This window comes from Gossypium raimondii, chromosome 11 (assembly GCF_025698545.1).
Source record: "Gossypium raimondii isolate GPD5lz chromosome 11, ASM2569854v1, whole genome shotgun sequence".
NCBI classification, from domain to species: Eukaryota; Viridiplantae; Streptophyta; class Magnoliopsida; order Malvales; family Malvaceae; genus Gossypium; species Gossypium raimondii.
The window spans coordinates 62,614,243-62,633,329 of record NC_068575.1 but is presented as its reverse complement, the minus strand read 5'-3'; the positions used below and the strand labels follow the sequence as shown (position 1 = coordinate 62,633,329).

At 31.0% G+C, this 19,087-nt stretch overlaps 3 protein-coding genes across 3 annotated transcripts; 2 read left to right on the top strand and 1 right to left on the bottom strand.

The window, feature by feature from the left end:
- Positions 1–927: 927 nt before the first annotated feature.
- On the top strand, positions 928–1,481 carry LOC105801411 (small polypeptide DEVIL 4). Its single transcript, XM_012632713.2, has one exon. It carries the CDS (start codon positions 1,158–1,160, stop codon positions 1,290–1,292), a length of 135 nt encoding a protein of 44 aa, XP_012488167.1. The 5' UTR covers positions 928–1,157; the 3' UTR covers positions 1,293–1,481.
- Positions 1,482–3,678: 2,197 nt separating this feature from the next.
- On the bottom strand, positions 3,679–8,878 carry LOC105801742 (uncharacterized). Its single transcript, XM_012633004.2, has 4 exons — positions 8,478–8,878; positions 6,500–8,255; positions 6,166–6,358; positions 3,679–4,181 (listed from the first exon to the last, which is right to left on the bottom strand). Exons 2-4 carry the CDS (start codon positions 8,110–8,112, stop codon positions 3,954–3,956), a joined length of 2,034 nt encoding a protein of 677 aa, XP_012488458.1. The 5' UTR covers positions 8,113–8,255; positions 8,478–8,878; the 3' UTR covers positions 3,679–3,953.
- Positions 8,879–16,888: 8,010 nt separating this feature from the next.
- On the top strand, positions 16,889–18,684 carry LOC105801743 (transcription factor TCP18). The gene is made up of 2 exons (XM_012633006.2): positions 16,889–18,349; positions 18,437–18,684. Exons 1-2 carry the CDS (start codon positions 17,399–17,401, stop codon positions 18,458–18,460), a joined length of 975 nt encoding a protein of 324 aa, XP_012488460.1. The 5' UTR covers positions 16,889–17,398; the 3' UTR covers positions 18,461–18,684.
- Positions 18,685–19,087: the final 403 nt, after the last annotated feature.

Genomic DNA, 19,087 nt, shown 5'->3' with positions numbered 1-19,087 from the left:
TGATTCCAACTCTTGATAAAATTAGAGAAAAAAAGGCTAAAATAAAACATCAGTACATTGAGAACACAATAATTAACATGCCGGTGTACTCTTAATTTATGAACCCTTTTCTTATTCAAGTATCTAATCGCTTCATCATGAACAAAAACTTATACCACTGTACTTTTTATTTTTATTTTATTTGTAATAAATGAAATGTGAATCTTCAACCATATCACCCAATGTGAATCTCCGCTGTGCCAGCTGTCAAATCTTTATTATTATTATTATTATTATATTTTATTTTATTTTATTTGGTTACTCTTCCCCACCTTGAAAATATAAATTTTCACCACAGCCTCTTTTCCAAGTTGACTGGAAAAGAACATATGCGTGTGTGGATAAGAAATTGGACCAACAGAAAATGGGCTTAGGCATGCTTTTACACAGCTCATCGGCATGCCATTGCCTGTTAGCTGGGATCCATACTGCACCCCCTGGTGAAAAAAGTGACATTGAAACCATCCCTCTTTTAACCCTATTTTAGTTATATCTTTAAAAGTATGGGATCATATTAGTTGAAATTTTTGAACAATTTAAATATTATATTTAAAATATCGAGTTAAATCTTGAACATATATATACTTATTGTATAATTAATTTAGATTTGATGTGTTAAAAAAATGATGATAATAATATCATTAAAATTTAAGAGGATTATTTTATTTAACATGTTAAATATGATGGGTACAAATGAATTTAATTTTGACCTATGCATTTTGAATATCTTCAATATCAAAATCTGAACATTAATTAGTAGATAAGTAAGCAATAGGTTGATAAGATATTATGGATGTAAAATCGATACTCAATTTTACCGAATGAGCCTTATAGACTAATTTAAAATCTAGATCATAATTTAACAATATATATTTGAATTAACCCTGATTTAAATCTTGGAAACCCCCGGGCCAAACCACTGGCTGTCATCCCCTATAAGAACACACCCATCCCTTTGCTACCCTTTCCATGCAAATCCCAAAAAAAGAGCTAAAACCATTTCTCATTTGATCCGTTAGAGGCAACCACGGAGAGCAAAGAGGATAAATAAGATAGTGAAAAAGAAAAATAAATATCCCATAAGTTATATATATAAGAAGAGGCAGCAGATATTGAAGATGAAAAATGGTGCAATGAGAGGGTCAAAGAGAAGGTATGAGCAGAAGGGCAATGGAGGGTTTCTAAAGGAAAAAAGAGGTAGGTTTTACATTATACGAAGATGTATTGCCATGCTTCTATGCTGGCGTGACTGAAACATACATATATACATACATATATGCATGTATGCATGCATGCATGTATATATGTAGGTATGCATGTATGTATGTGTGTATATGTGCTGGTAGGGAGTTAGCTACTAGTTTAATTTATATTTTCGTTTATATTTTATGTACTATATCATCAAATGTTTATATAAGGATCATCTTTTTTCTTGGCCCTCATTATGCTCTTTTGTGCTTGGTATAGCAGAACAATCTAGGTTAAATTCTGTTATTGCTCACTGTAATTTGCGAAAGTTGAAGATTTAGTCAGGGGCGAATCCAAAATTCTTTTAATGGGGCTAAAATTGAATTATAAAAGTTTGAGATGGTTTTTCATGTATTAATTTATGTTTTCATTATTTCTAAAGGGACTAAATAGATTTTCTTTTTAGAGGGGTCAAAGAATAATTTTACTCTATATTAATTTATAATTTGACCATTTATAAGGGATTAGAACTGCAATTTTTCATTGGGGGCTTGTATTCACCCTTGGATTTAGTTTTGTAATTTAATTTGATCAATTTTAGTCTTTTTCGAATTGATGAATTTTAGTCATAACCCAAACATTAGCATTTAAATCTGGTTGGTTAAGCTCAATTGCTAGTTCTATACTATGTGGACAATTGATCCATATTGTCTACTTGGATCGCTCTAAGTCTATGTTTTTCGAATTTTGAAATTGCAGTCTTGACTCAAATGACCGTCACTAATTCATTAACTAGATTTTCAATGATTATTATGAGGAAATAAGTTGACATGTTATAACATATATGATAATATATATGTTTGACACGTTAGATCTTGAAAATAGTATAACATAGCTTAACTAATTAACAGTAATCATTTGGTGATGGTTAAAATTTTAAATCTTAAAAAGTATAGTGATTAAAATTGATCAAATTAAAGCACGGAGATTAAATCTACAACTTTCGTAAAGTACAGGGATTAATAACAAAATTTAACCAACAATCAAAAAAATTAATATTGCAACAATTTGAAAGACATGGTTTAAGCGTCTAAGGATCCAACTTAGAATAAAAAGAAGGCTTGATTTCTCTAATTCTTCATCTCAAATAAATTGCTTTTTTAAAATTTAGATTTGGATCTAATTGGCTCGATAACTTCGACTTTAAAAAGTTTGAGCATACTCATATTAAATGTATGCAAGGCAAAGTTGCAAAATTGAAAACAATTTTCTCTTTATTGATAATTGAGGAGGATTAACAGAAACCCAGAAATAATTATAAATTTAATCATAGGGTTTACTTATCTAGTATTAAAAATTTGCAGTTACTGTGTTGTTTCCATTAAATTAAATCATTAAATGATTATGTCTTTTTTTCTTGAAAATGAGCAATATACCAATAGAGGGAAGTGAGATTATTATATAATCAAAAGTGTAATCTTTAATAGATCGATTACATAATCTTAATAAAGTAGATTTTGTTGACTACAAATCTATGCATGTGATGTGAGAGAATACTAATTAAAGAGAAATGGTACGAAAAATATTCAAATTTATTTTAAATTAAATATGATTCGATTTGAATGAGTTACTGAAATTTTAATTTAAAAATAGAGATCAAAGCGATAATTCAATCGTTAAAATTATGTACAAATTTTAATGAATGAAGTCGTAATAAAAGTAATTATTTTAATTAAAATGAGAATCACTATCAAAGCTGAAAAGTAAGAGAAAACTCCTTTAATTTACGCCCAACAATGTTGAATTTTCTTTTCTACTTAAAACGTGAAGATGATTTTGAAGATAAGGATGAGTGCAACTCTTTGGAATTAATAATGAAGAGAAGAACTTAGCTTATTGATGGATTCTTGAAAGTATTATTATTTGGGTTGTACCTAAATTAATTTCAAATTAAGTACTTGAGTTTGATTTTAATGTTTAATCTAATATTTGAATTTTTTTAAATTAAGTGCTTAAATTTGATTTCAATATTCAAATTGATATTTAAACTCTTTCTGTTCTAATTAAGTACTCTCTCTCTCTCTCTCTCTCTCTCTCTATATATATATATATTTACTTGAACACACGTGTTAAAATTTATGACCTCCACTTGATATCGTTTGGTCTAGATACTAAAATTAAACTCGGATATCAAATAATATATTAATCTTATTATTTAATCTAATCATTCAGCATGAAAGATTAATTGCAAGAAAGCCAGCTTCTCATCATAGTGAATAAAGGTTATCTTCTTTACAAAATGGAAATTAATAATAATAATGATGGAAACTTAATTTCTTTTGTGAACTTAGTGACCTGAAAACAAGAAAAATAGCAATACCAATTAACTTTTTTCAGATTCTTTTGTAAGTTTAGCAAATAAATCAATTTCAAATATGTTTCAAGGCAGGGTTGATTCAAAGACGAGGCAAAAGTCAATAAAATATAAAAATTCTAAGAAATTGCATGACACATGATTGTACAGAAAAAAACTGAGTTGCAAAGTGTATTTTTAGTCTCACCTATATGAACAAATTACGCCAAAAGTCGGGGGAGAGGGGGGGGGGGATTCTCCGTTCCGAAAAAAAAAACAATCACAGGTCGTGCCATTTTCGATATGAAGACAACCCTCGGATATACCAGAGCCGACCTGATTCCTAGAGATACCTTTTCTTTTCCCTTTTAGGTTATCTTGGTGAGTTGGAGGATACAACCCCGACTTGAATCGAAGGACGGCCAGGAAGTTTCGTTAGTTCTGGACTTGAACTTCCCTGTAAAAGAGCTGCTCTTTGGGGGTTTAAAAGCAAAAGCTGCTGCATGTCGTTTGGAAGTACGTTGAACACTGCCTGTAGATCACCCTTCAATTTCTGACACATTGTTGCAGAGTCCGATATTGCCCTTCCAGATTGCTGCAGCTGAAGATTACATTTAGCGGATCATTACACTGAGTTTGTATGAATTTAACCATCAAAGCATGAAATTTTGTAATGTAAGCAAGTCATACAGAACATACTAAAAGAGAACTTAAAAGTACATTATGATTTTCACACAAGTTTGTTCCATAACCAATAGTTATCAAACAAAATTATTATGCTGACTGCAGAGGAACAAGACACGGAATTATTGCATCGATCCATTTTCTCTGTTACCACTTTCACTAGAAATCTCGGTTTTCTGCGGTTATTCTTAACATGTACTTATAAAAAAAGAACGGGAAAAAAAGAATACTCGTACAAGACAGAATCAAAGAAATTTAGTGCTTTCACAAAGGCAAATCATCTCTCTCACGCAGGCAGTTATTTTCAGCTTCTGCATGTGACATGCATGCGTGCTAGGATGCACATTAATCGAGATGGAAGACGTGAAGATAACTAGAACGTATCCGGCATTACAAGATAGATGACACAGCATATAAATGGTTGACAATATCTGGGCAAATAATAACTTCCCCCAAATACATGATAAATCATTAAAACAGTGTTCTTAATACAAGAATGGGTGCTCGAAAGAAATTCATTTGCAGACATTGGAATGAAGCAAGACAGGTATTAAGCATATTAAAATATAGTAAGTAGTCAAAAGGACAATGATGCCATTTTAGAGCTGGATAAGGAGGAAGAAAACGAGGGATTCAAAGGCATGTTTGTCTAAATGATTTATTACAAGAATAATAACGCCGGTACGTGGCGCATCGACATATTTAAGACAAGAGCAAGGGAGAAATGAATCATTCAAGACCCGGGAAGTGCTACATTATAGCTGATCAGTGAGGAACAAATGACAGCAGACACAGTTATGAAGAGATAAAAGGGTGAAATGAATCATTCAGAAATCAAAACCCAAGGAGTACAGGAAAAATTCATCAAAAAGTTGAGCATAGGCTTCTTCAACCATAACATCAAGTCTAGCACCAAACTAAACCTAATTTATTTTAATCGTCTCAAACGAAAAATGTGAAACAGCGGCGAAATTAGACTGCTCTAGTAAAAACATAGGTAAAAGTACCATGGAGGCCCCTATACTAGGAGTCAGATTGCATTTTGCCCTCTTAACTTAAAAAATTGGGCAAATTAGTCCCTGTACGTTATATTAAAGTGCAAATTGATAATTTCTATTAAAAATTCATCTATTCTACTGTTAAAAACTGGTGTAGCTAACAGAATAACTAGACAATTACATGTGACATGTCATGTGTATCTCATGTTGGCATACAATGACCAGTTTTTAACAGTAAAAACAAATGGAATTTTTAAAAGAAAAACCAGTTTGCTCTTTGATCTAACATACAAAGACTAATTTGCCCATTTTTTAGTAGAGAGAGCAAAATGTAATCTGACTACTCGTATAAGGTCTCTGGTACTTTTACCTAAAAACATCTAAAAATATGTCATTCACATTTGTCTTGTCAGGCCTGGTTAGGCTTAAAACCAATACGTGCATGAACAATTTCGAGCCTAGTTTACATGGGACAGCTATCTGTACTCCACCTTTCATAAACAATGTAGTAGAATGCCATCTAATAACTTGCTCCAATTTCTGCATCGAGGCATTGACATGTTCTCCACTTTCTTTTTTTTCTGTTATTTTTATCTCTCGTCTGTTTAATTATTGCTAGTATTGGCTCTAGAATATCTCTTTCAGTGTTCTTAATTTACATATATCCATAATATTTCACTCTTTTTAATTGTAAACCCCACCCCCCCGGGCTGTGGGGGGCAAATATGTTCAAAGTAAAAGGCAGCAAAGATTAAGGATAGAAACAAGTGAAAAGGGGGACGAGGTCTACATATCAAAATGTATATCATGAGCATGTAACCCACACTAATTGCTTCTCTTAATAGCAATGATGCAGTCAATCATTCAGAAACATCTATATCATCCTAAAAAAGGCAAAATTACCTGCATTTCCCCGAGAAGATGCCTCTCAATAGCGTCAAAGCAGTCAACAATTTCCAATTCGGGCATTTTAGTTATAAGGAGATGTATATCAGTCTTCATTCTTGCCTGCCTCCACAATCTATGTTGTTCATTTTCCGCAATAGCAAGCCGTCTTTGAAACCATGGCAAAAAGTTGGGTCCTTTAAGAAAACGCCTGAATGCAAAGAGAAATGTGTTTCTAGCTCAAATGAACAATTAATAGACTGCAATAGCCAAAGATTGCATGCACAAGCAATAAAAATACAAAAGAAACCAACTACTAAAGCTGAGAAATCGAAGAAAAGATTCACATTACCTATACAGGTCCAGCCAGTTAGATCTCATTCGCTTCGAGAGAAACTTTCCCACCCCTCTTGCTGATAAGCTCATAAGAAAATCATCAGCATTAAATGGAGGTAATGGAGGGGGGTCAGCGTATGGTGACGAACCTTCAGAAGGAGTAGTAGCCCTAAAATATGGTCCAAAAGGTGCCAAAAAGTTGGTTGTGAGCTCCAAGAAGTGCCGCCGTAATATCTCATTATTAACAACAGACATAGATTCCTCGACCCTTGGTGACATTCCAGCATCAATAAGCCTATTCAAGATAGAAGTGTCGGGCTTTGTAGTTGCAACATAAGTGCTCCAAATTGCCTCCTTATGCTCTGTCATGAGACAGAGAGGGCCGTCTCTCCTCAGCTTCACGGCATTAAACAAACTTGAAGGAGAGAACTTCTTTAAGGAAAGCTGTTGAAGACCAAATCCTTCCTGTTTAGCAGGAATTCTTCCAGTGGACCTACTTGCAATGGTAACCCTACTTGAACTCGGTGCAGGGCTTCCAACCGACACAATGTGTGGGATATAACGAAGAGCTTTAAGGAAAAAGAGATTTGTGACACCCAAAACCATAGGTGGATATTTGTCCCCTTCTTGAAGTGCATTCAATTGAGCAAAGTCAGGATCATGGATGGTAAAATATGGTCTAAAGTCAACACTACAAAGTAAAGGTGCAACTAAGCTGACGAGACTTGCTACAGCCTCGCAGCATTGTGGAGGAGTTGGTGCTATGATAAGAATTGGCTCACCGATAAGCAACAACTCCCACAATAACCAAAGTTGCAATAAAAGTCCTCTGAACGTTCCGAAAATATCTGAATCGTGAAATAGACCTTGTGGCACCGATGGATTACTGGGAAGAAAAGGGGCCATAGAAGAAGCAGATTCTTCATAAGATATTCCACTTTCCAAAGGCAAGCTGTGAGCCGGTGGCAAGTTAACTTTGAGCATTGCATTCCCAATCGGAAGCTCCATTAATTTACCAGGTACAGGACTAGGCCACAACGAAACATAACCAGCAATATGTTCAATAGCTTTTCTTCCTATATCAAAGTACAGAGGACCCATGATTTGTAACAAAGGTCTAAACACGCTATAGTAAGGTCCATGAGACAAAATTACTACAGATTTTTGTTCCCCACCTCGTTTTAGCCTCTCGTCGTGCCTTTGCCTATTGAATACATAACCATACAAGTATTTTGAACTTTTACTAATATCCGTACTTCTTGATCTCCGAATTGATTTCACCTCGTCCGGGGTTGAACTTGTTTCTTTATCATCGATTTCGCTTATTTCAGATGAAGTCCCATTACCCTGTTTGGAATGTTTATGCCTTTGGAATCGGAAAAAGAAGATGCAATCGTGGATGCTGGAACGGTTCTGGTGCTGCGAAACGGAATCCGGGAATGAACTAAAAGCGACCTCAAGTTCCTCTTCTTGTGTAAGACAACCAGGTGGATAACACTCTTCTATGAGCTGACCTTGTTCAAGATCAAATCTAATGATACAAAAGGCAAGAACCCATCGTTGCATAGCATCTGGGTCTGCTTTTACACTAAGCTCCGACTTCACAGAAAAAGAAGGGGATCGACTCATTTCCTAGTGCTTTTTTCAACAGTAATTAAAAAGGCTAAATCTTATTCATTTTCAGCTACAATTCCATTACGATTTCAATGAAATTCAACTCATTAAACGCAAAATTACTCAATTAAAAAAAACAGCTCTCTTCTTCAAAACTCCTGTAAGAAAAAAAAAAAACAAAAGAACTATATAGTAAATGTTTATCTCATCACTAAACAAAAATGGCGAAGAAACAAAGCAACTAAATTAAAATAAAATTGGGTTAGTTTCAATGTTCACCAATTTCATCCAAAAAAAATAATTGAACAAAATAAAAAGTAAGAAAGGACTCAACAAGCAAAAATTAAAAAAAGATCAAAAAATGGGTAAACGAAACTTACCAAAATAGAAGAACCCAAAACCAGTTGTGGAAGAAATAATCTGGATCGGAGGAGAAACGAGTTCCCAATTGGCCAAAAAACAAATGGGTAGTTGTTAATTTTTTGAAAATTCGAAGAAAATATATGAGCTTTTTTTTTATATTTTGTTTTTGCTTCGTAAATCGCACCAAAAATTCCCAATTTGGGAAAAAATGTATAATTACATTAACCTAACTTTAGTAACATACTGATACATTGCAATGGCGGTTTCAAAGAGGCAATCCAATTCCGGTAATAAATTAGAGCGAAATTCAATGTCTCTTTCTTCAATATCGAATTTCTGCTCTTTTCCCACACTGGGAATCGAGAAAAATTTTGAGATTTTCTTTAAGTTCAAGCTCTGATCTTTGAAAAACATATAAAATTCTGTTTTTTTTTCAGTATATTTATTTATTTATTTATTATAGTAAAAAGATAAATTAAAATATCAAAAGGCATTATACTCTTTATCTCTAATCTATAATTAACAAATCCGAACATAAACTCTAAAAAATATGAAAATAAATAATAAATAAAAGTATCTCATTAAATTTATTTTTAAATTAAAACAGTTATATTGTAGATTAATTATTTTATTTTCGGAGTTTTAGAATTATTGAAATAGCATTGCTTATTTCAATAAAAATTAGCATTTCTTAAATGTTTTATCTACTAATTTAATGACTGATAATTATAAGAGAAATTTTATAATGATAACTAAAACAATTTCAGCACTTAGATTAAAGTAAATCTTTTAAATTATAGATTTTATCAATAAAAATCAACAATAATATTTTTTTTCATTAGAGAGGAAAGTTATAGATTTATAGATTTCATTAATAAAAATTTCAGCACTTAAATGTCTTTATTCTATGTATGTATGTATGTATGTATGCGTGTGGGTGTGAGTGTGGATAATTGCGCTTTTCACTTAAGCAATTGATAAAAACTTGGAAAAGAAAATAAAAAATATAGTATTTAATATTTATATATTTTGTCAATTTAATTTTTATTTTTAATTATATTTAGACTTCAACCTTTTAAAAATAGTCGAATTTGATTATGAATCTTTCAAAAAAGTTTAGTTGACTTTTTAACATAAATGATGACTAAAACATTAAATTTAAACATGGTAGCCTACATGATAATTCACATTACACTTCATGCTCTTTTTTTTTTACTTTTTACAATTTATTTGAATTTTGAACTTTTATAAAATTTAAATTATTTATCTATGTGACATATATGATAAATAGTGTTATGTCAAAACGAAATGTATGTGGATTGTCACATGAGTTGCCATGCCAACATTGTCAAAAAAATATTATTTTAATCAGTATTTTCATTAAAAAAATTATTTGACACTTTTTTTATGTTAAATAGACTAAGAAACTTTACAATAAGATAGAAAGAATCAAATGGAAGGGTAGCAAATAATTGTAAACCTTCTTCCCCGTCAAACGCCAACTTGATAATACGATCAAACTTCACCTTTTTCTTCTCTAGGGATATGTTCAAGCAACCAACTCTTCACATTCTTCAAGAGCTTGCGTCTTGATTATATTTAATACATTTTTGAAGATTAATAGTTAAACGTAATTAAAAAAATAAATACTAAATTGATAAAAATATAAGTATTAATTATACTAAAAAAATTAGTTTATATTGTTAAAAGAAGTTACATCTTGGGATCAATGGAATTTTCATGTGGTGGAATATTGGATGGTTAAGAACCTTCTCCTTCATCTTTCCATGAATATGGTAACAATACTAATTGCATGTTTTTCTTAATTAGCCTACGAAATTGGCAAAAAAAAAATTTGGTCTTTGAATTTTTTTTGTCTATGGTAGTCTACGAAATTCATATTTTTTCCTAAATTTAGTCCATGTAATAATGTAGTGCTAATAGTATAGTGATTATTTTGTAATTTTTTGAAGTGGAGTGACCAAAATATAAATTTATTAATAGTTTAGTAACCTTAGATATAGTTTATCCAAAAAACTTTTTGGGTTGGTTATTTTGGGCCAAGGGAACTCCTTTGGGTGTGAAATAGATAACCATTTCCCGGCAGCCCACAAACATTGCTGTCATTTTTGGAACAAAGCAAAACGATGCGTTGTGGTAAACCATAAAATAGAAGATATATTTTATGAACACAATAAAGACAAAAGGGGCCGTATATTTAATAAACTTTCTTTCCATCATTCCAACCCCAATAATGTTTGGGCAGTAATTATGGAATGGGGTGGTGTGGGATTGTAATAATTATTTTTCGTCTTACATTTTACATTTTTTTTTTATTTCGTCAACATAACACCCTATCAGAAACAAATCTAAGATTGATATTATGAATTGATAATATAAAGAAAGCTAATTGCACAAAACTTCTCTAAATTATCACCCTTATTCTTAATTGGTCCCTAACTTTTAAATCATTCTGATTACATCCCAAAATTATTGAGATTATATCAATTAGCGTTACTAAAACATTAATTTAACTGTCAAATGACACTTAGAATCTTATTTAACGTGACTTAAAATGAATAATTTAAATTCATATTGTAAAATAGATGTTTCATAAATATTAGTTATGAGATTTTCAAACTTTTATAGAAATTTTATTGTTCGGTTTACTATTTTTTAGTTTTTACTTTTAAAAGTTATGCGATAGCATTCTAGTTCTTTAAAATCTTTGTTTTAAATTTAGCTACATGAGATTTGACGTGTAAATCAATGATTTTAATAATGAAATGGCCTAATTGATATAACATTAGTAGTTTAGAGATATAATTAAAATGTTTTGAAGTTTAAAGACCAACTTAGAGTGAGGGGCATAGCTTAGAAATGTTTGGTGCAATTAATTCTAAAAATAACAATTTTAAATTGCGAGACAATATGGAGCAATAAGGTACACGTATGCATGTTAGATTAATCCATGTATTGGGAGTTAAATTGCATTTTACCCTCCCTACTATAAATGGGCAAGTTAGTCAATGTATGTTAATCAAAGAGAAAATTAATCTTCCTATTAACAACTCTATCCATTTTTACTATTAAAAATTGGTCATGTATGTCATCATAAGATACGCGTGGCATGGCATATGTAATTGTTTAGTTATTTCGTCCGCATTATTAATTTTTAACAGTAAAAATGGATGAAATTTTAAAAAATTTAATTTACTCTTTAATCCAAAATATAAAAACTAACTTACTCATTTTTTAAGTAAATGAGACAAAATATAATTTTACTTCTAGTACTGGATTTTATGATTCTTTACCCAATAAAACCATTTATCAAAACTGTCTCCCTTCTATGATGGGGTAGTTTTATGAAATAACAAAGAAAAAAAATGGAGTAACAATTACAAAAGTAATGGTGGTGTTTCATCCCTTGTATACATGTTTGATGGTAAAGCAAAAGTTACCATATTTAGCTATAAGTTTGAAGTTTATTACGCCAAATTTGCCTAGCTTGTAATGGTAATTACATTTTGCCTTATTTACTAAATAAATAAATAAATTAATCTCTGTACATTAAATAAAACAAAAATTAGTTCTTTTAGTTAAAGTTTTCATTCATATCTACGGTTAAACACTAACATGACCGATGAATAACTAGACAACTACATCGGCATATCATATATACCTCATCTTGACATATAAAGACCAATTTTAATAATAAAATGGATGAAAATTTTAATAGAATAACCAATTTACTCTTTGATCCGACGTATAGGAACTAATTCGATTTTTTAATAAAAAGAACAAAAACAATATAATCTCCAATACAAGAACGTCCATGATATTTTTATCTTTCTTCATACCAATACATGAGACAATAAGACTTCAGCTAAAAATGAAAGCACCCACATTCGAATCCCATCACATATAACAACCATATGTGAGTTTAATCATAAATTTATTATGAATTTAAGTCTCAATATATACGGATGTTATTTAAATTTGTTATGGTTTCAATTCAAACATATGCCAATTTATGAATTTTTATAATTCTTTTTAAATTTTGATTTATTTTGATTTTTACAATTTTAGATTATTTATTAACATGGTATATAAAATAAATAGTATTATATCAATATGAAGTACACGTGAACTACCACATGAATTGACATACTAATTTTTTTTGTTGGCAATTTTTGAAATATTCATAGTAAGATCAATGTTGATGACTGGACAGTACTATTTCCTTTTGCAGCCAGAATTCAGAATCCAAGTAAAATTCATTGAACTACAACTATACATAGGCACTTCCATCATTATCTATGTGTTTTTGTTTTTTTAACGTGGGAGAAATAATTGATTTTTTTAAGGAAACCACACGCTAAAAAATATATTCGGAAGCAGAGATAGTAAAAAAGAAAAAATTGCTTTAGGGCAAAAGATTAAATTAAAGTACAATTTTACTATTATATTTAAGAGATTAAATGATAAATCTACTATCTGGAGGGGTAATGAGGTTACTATTTGTTCTATTTGTCTTTGTCCATGTTGGAAAGAGTTATTGACAACAACTATCAATCCATCACATTTGGTAGACACTTCATTTGGTCTCATCTTAATCGACTCCAACAGTGATCTAGATTAATACAGACCACCCTATCATTGCATCTAGGGTGAGAGGATAGTAACTCAATGAACGATCCTAATTTATCTATAAATACCTCTCATCGGGTATCTTTGCGTATAACGATTCTCTGCACCATTCACATTGTGAACCATCTTCTTCTTAACAACTTTTTACACCCTTGGATTACGAACTATGATCATAAACCACGTTTACAATTTGTGTTAGATATATATATACACATACGTGTTGATTGTTATATTGGAAAATAACCTAAGAAAAACCGAGATCATCATCTGTTCAATGACATGTGGTCCTGGTAGGCTGACTCAGTGATTGGTGCATGGATCTAAGTGGAAACAAAGGTAGGCATAAATGATAGTAGTGCATAAAAAGATAAGCAAAAGGCATAGAGCAGGAAAGGGGTTTGCATTTAATAGTGGATAAGAAAAAGAATCTTTCAATTGGACGACACAGATTTTGTACTTCATTGGCTATTCCCGATTGTCTAGGGTTTTCTATGACACAACCACCCTTCTCAATTGTAGGTGGCAACGCTAGTAGAACTGTAGAAGCAAAAGAATCTCTCTTTCTATTCGCTTAACTATGCAATTTCATGCCTAATACAATAATGGTAATCATAATAATATTGTATTAATTGATGCTTTTTAGGTAGACTTGATTGTTCTATTTTCAAATTATCCGTAAAGTTTAGGTTTGAGTCTCATCTGCATCGATTACATTATATGTAGGTAAATTGATTTGAGTTAATATTTTTAAAATCGGTTAAATCAATTATTAACTCAATTTTTTTTGGCTTTTTATTGATTTTGAGTTGTCGCCAATTCAACCTCTATATACCAATTCGATTATGTTCAAATAAAAACAACTTGAGTTGAATTAGTTATGAAATTTCATTGTTTATCGTAATTAATTTTGATGATGAGTATGGATAAAGTTATAACTTATAATTAAACATGCTTGAATTATTATAACAACATTAATATTAGCTAAACTGCCGAAATTTATTATATTACTAGGATGTATTAGATTGACATTACATGTGAATTGTTTTATATTTGTACATTTTATATTTAATAATAAATGATCCTAAAATATTTTTAATTGCACACAATCTTAAAATATCTTTTAGGCTGTCATTTGACAGAACATAATTAATAAAGACTGCACATAATTTGGATTGGATGGGAATAAAAGAATAATCTAGATTACTAATAAAGTAAGTGAGTTGTTTCTTTCAGACTAAATGACATTAATATCATTTCTCTAATAATTTTGTCATAATTTAGTACTTAAAAATTAAGTAGTATTTTTATTTAGAAATCCCAAACCAATAGTTGACATTGTTCCAAAGTAAAACGAATTTAGATGATGAATATTCAAATCTGAGGCGATAATTTACAAAACTAAACTAAATAGGTTATGAATATTTGATTTTGAATAAGATAAGTTTGAATTAACGGTAGATTGCAATTAAAATATCCTGGTCCAATTAACATTTTAAGATATCCCAATCTACACTTTTTATTATCATTCTTACAAAAAAAATAAACTCAATGGAATGTTACTAGTAAGGAAAAAAAAATTTTATTGAAAAATATTTTTGGATAAAAATTATTTTATTGACTTAATTTTCTCTTGATTTAATACGTTAAAAAGTTTTAAATTTTGCTTTTTTATTTTTATAAAAATTTAATTATAAATAATCATTGAAAGTAAAAGAAAAGTGAAAGGGCACAAGAATGGCCATGAAAAGGGGCAGGAATTTCTTAGATAAGTTACCATTAAAAGCTTCTTTAAATAATTTTAAAATTTTACCCTACCTTCATTTAATTTATTAATAAAATATCAATATAATTGATAATTAATAATTTAAATATATGTTTTATAGGGTGCTCTATAATATCCAAATGTTGTTATAGATGTATAACAACCATCTCTTTATAACAAATAAATGAGGTTGTTATAGAAATGATACAATGCTAATGGAATATGCTTGTATATTTATATTTTATCCATAGAATTTCAAAGTTTATGCTAACGAGATCGTGGCGTTAGCAAACACCTAGAGATCTCGAGTGTATCACTATATGAAAATTATGATTTATTGTTATTTGAAACTATTTTTTTTCAAGTTATAACGGTTTCAATAGAATCAACAATTACATGCACTGAATTGCGTAACTAATTCATTAACCTATTACATTCAAACTATTTGCAATAAATTTGAAAGAGAACTCATACATTTACAATAGAGACTTGAACGCGGAATCTTAAAGTTGGGAAAGCTTTAACCTTGTCACTAAATACTTCATTAGTGTTAGGGTTATTTATTGATTGGATCGTGCTTAAGTATGATGGTAACATAGTTTATACTTACCCAAGCTCAACTTGACCTGAAATACGAGTTTAAAATTTTATTCAAGTTTATTCGTATTTGTAAATGATTAAACCAAGCTCATTTCAGGCTCACCCATATTATTTTTAATTTTTTTTGAAAATATTTATATTACTTTAATTTAATATTTAATAATTTTATATATTTCATCAAGTATTGAAATTTTATATATAAATAACTTAACAATTCTTTAATGTTTACATTACTATATTATATATTACTATTGATTCAATTTTATGTTGTTGTAAATTACACAATACATATAAAAATAACATAATATAATATATTAAAAACTTAGAGATCAGCTCAAGTCAAGTCGGGCTCAAGTCTTAAATATTTGATTCCAAGTCTAGACTACATTTTAATCGAGCCTAATTTTTTTTGCCCATTCTCATTATTTGAGTTTAATAATTTTATTCACACCCTCTTAAATTTCAAACGATCATTCGGACTTGAATAGATGCCTTGACCTTGAACAAATATTAATAATGGAAACAAATAATTAAATTAGTAAAACAAAAATTATGAACTAATCGAGCTAAAACACAGATATGATAACAACTCATAATAGAACTCGAAAACCCATATTTTAATTAAATAAAGTGAATCTCGAAGTTAGATATTTAGAAACCAAAACCTTTGCCATTGTCTCAATTGAAAAAAAAAACACACACACACAATTTAAATATATTAAAATACATTCTTTTTTCTGGTTAAAATCTAATCACAAAGAACTAAAGAAGAAAAAGCTAAATGGATAAGCACGCGTGGAAGGAGAAGACCAACAAATACAATCTCACACCGAAAGACTTGATGGAGAGAAAAAAAGAAAACTACCCCTAAGTATCTAAATTATTAATAAATTTACATTATAGTCATTCAATTTCAAAAATTATAAAATATCACTAAATTATAAAATATCACTAAATTATTTAAATTTTTTCATTTTAATCATTGGACTGTTAAAATAATTATTGTATGGTATTCTCTATTTACACTAGTTGCCTGACTTAAATGAAATCATTTTATAATTTTTTAAAGTTAAATGATCAAAACATAAAAATACTAATAAATTAGTGACTTGGGGTGTAATTTTCCCCCAAAAAATTAGCAAGTGAAAGGAGAGAGAGAGAGGGGGGAGGGGGGAATTGGTACCTTCTCTTTTTGGCGAAAGCGACGTTTCGCTCAGAGATGCTTAGCTAGTCAAACCACCATTGCCCTTTCATGGCTACACCCAACTGTAACTATCCCCACCTCACCCCCCCCCCTCCCAACTCCACTCACTTCCCCACGGCAATGCCATGCCCCCCCCTCTTCTTTCTTTCATTTTCAGGGTAAAGATAATGCTACTTGTTATACTAAAAAAAGATTAAGAAAAAGATGGCTCTTTTGTCCCCAATAAATTCCCCCCCTTTCTTGCCCCTTCTTTAGCTCCTCACAAATAATTCCTTTTTTTTTCTTACAGTCACAGAGACAGCCCCCATAGACATAGAGAGTACATGCACATCATCAGCTTTGCTGTCCTTGTTTTTCCAAAGGGGTAAATAGACTAACTCACTTATATGATGAATATCGCTCTCTGTGTGTCTCTCTCATATTATTTGGCTGCCTTTTTTAGATCCTAGCTAAAAATAGACATTGAAACACGCTTTGGGTTTGTTTTGGGTTCAATTTTTTCTTAAAAAACCACCAGTTTTTTTTTTTTCAGATATGGAAACTGATCTGAAACTTGGGACTAGTAGAGCTGTTTCTCAAAAACGATGTCTTTTAGATTCAAATTAAAAGGGTTGTTTTTCTCTATGTGTCATTCTCAAGTTTCCTAGTCCCACTCATCTATAATAGCTCTTTTGAGGCTAGGGTTTTCAAATTTATTTTTTAACAAAGGGGGGTACTTTCAAATGTTTCCTTCAAACAGCAATGGTAATAACAATGACCCAATCACTTATCTTGACCATTCGATTCTCCCTCTTTCCTTTTTCCATTCCCCTTCTTCTCCGAATTACAATCAATGCGAGCTATTACAACTTGATGAATATGACTATGATGTTTTGTGGAACCAACAACAACACTTTGATGATGATGATGATCAGTTCCTTCATCAAACAACCTTGTTGACTGATAATTCAGTGTCGGAAACTATCGTCAACTTGCCTGATTGTCGTCATAATAATACCACAACCGATATTCACCAACAGCCGATGCCACGAAAGAGACCAGCTGCTTCAAAAACAGATCGGCACAGTAAGATTAACACGGCGAATGGACCGAGAGACAGGAGAATGAGGTTATCCCTTGATGTCGCTCGAGAGTTCTTTGGTTTACAAGACATGTTGGGGTACGATAAAGCCAGTAGAACCGTGGAATGGCTACTCGTACAAGCAAAACCAGAAATCACGAAGCTAATGAATAACAACAACAACAGCTTTGGCTTTGCTAAGAGTCCATCTTCGACATCCGAGACCGAAGTGGTGTCCGGGATCGACAAAGCAGCTGCCATTGATGGAAACATTCCTAAAGGGACACCTTCAAAGAAAGAGAAAAAAGAAAGACGACAACGTAAAACCAGTTTCCGTCCTCTCGCAAGGGATATGAGGGTAAAGGCACGGGAAAGAGCTAAAGCAAGAACCAAAGAAAAGAACATGTCTTTAAGGTTAAACAATGAAACAAGAGACAATGATCCAAATAGGTTCAGTTCTTCTTGGAGCTCAACTTGGACCAAACAACCTGGGATTCAAAATCACCACAACAACAACAACACTGTCTTTCAGGCGGACAACATAAATATCCATGGAGATCGCATGATTTGGAGCCTGAATTGTCTGCAAAACACTGGATTAATTAACCAAGAGGTAAGCCATAAGTGTCCACTTAGCCAAATATATATATATATTTCGAACATGTGTATTCCGTTAATAAACCTTTATATTTGTTTGCAGCTTACAGGCTCAATCCTTTGGTAAACCACGGGAGGCTTAATGAACAATAATAAAAACAAAATCTATGAACAAACATGTTTCTTTGTGTGGATAAACATTAGAAACATGCTATGTATTTGCTTTGTTCATGTACTATAAACATATTTCTTTGTGGACTTTACTGTTCAATGATTGTTGTTTAATGTTTTAAGCTTTTTTCTTGTATCTGTTTTACAAGTAATTAAATAATCTTTAGAACATTTTGTAAACCTATGTAGTTTCTATTTCACAATTTTTGGTAAAAGCACCATGGAGGCTCCTATATTAATAGCTAAATTGGATTTAGCTCCCTTCACTAAAAATTTAAGCAAATTAGTCCTGCACACTATATCAAAGACTAAATTGTCTTTTCAGTTATAAATTTTATCCATTTCTACCGTTAAAATTTAGCGTGGTTAACGGAATAACCAAACAGTTACACATGAACTAACATGAAGAGACCAATTTTTAACGATAAAAATGGATGAAATTTTTAACAAATGACCAATTTGCTCTTTGGTCTAATATATACAGAAACTACTCTGCCTATGTTCTGAGTAAAGAGAGGAAAATATAAACCGACTCTTAATATAGGACCTCCACGATAAATTTACCAATAACTTTGCTTTCTCT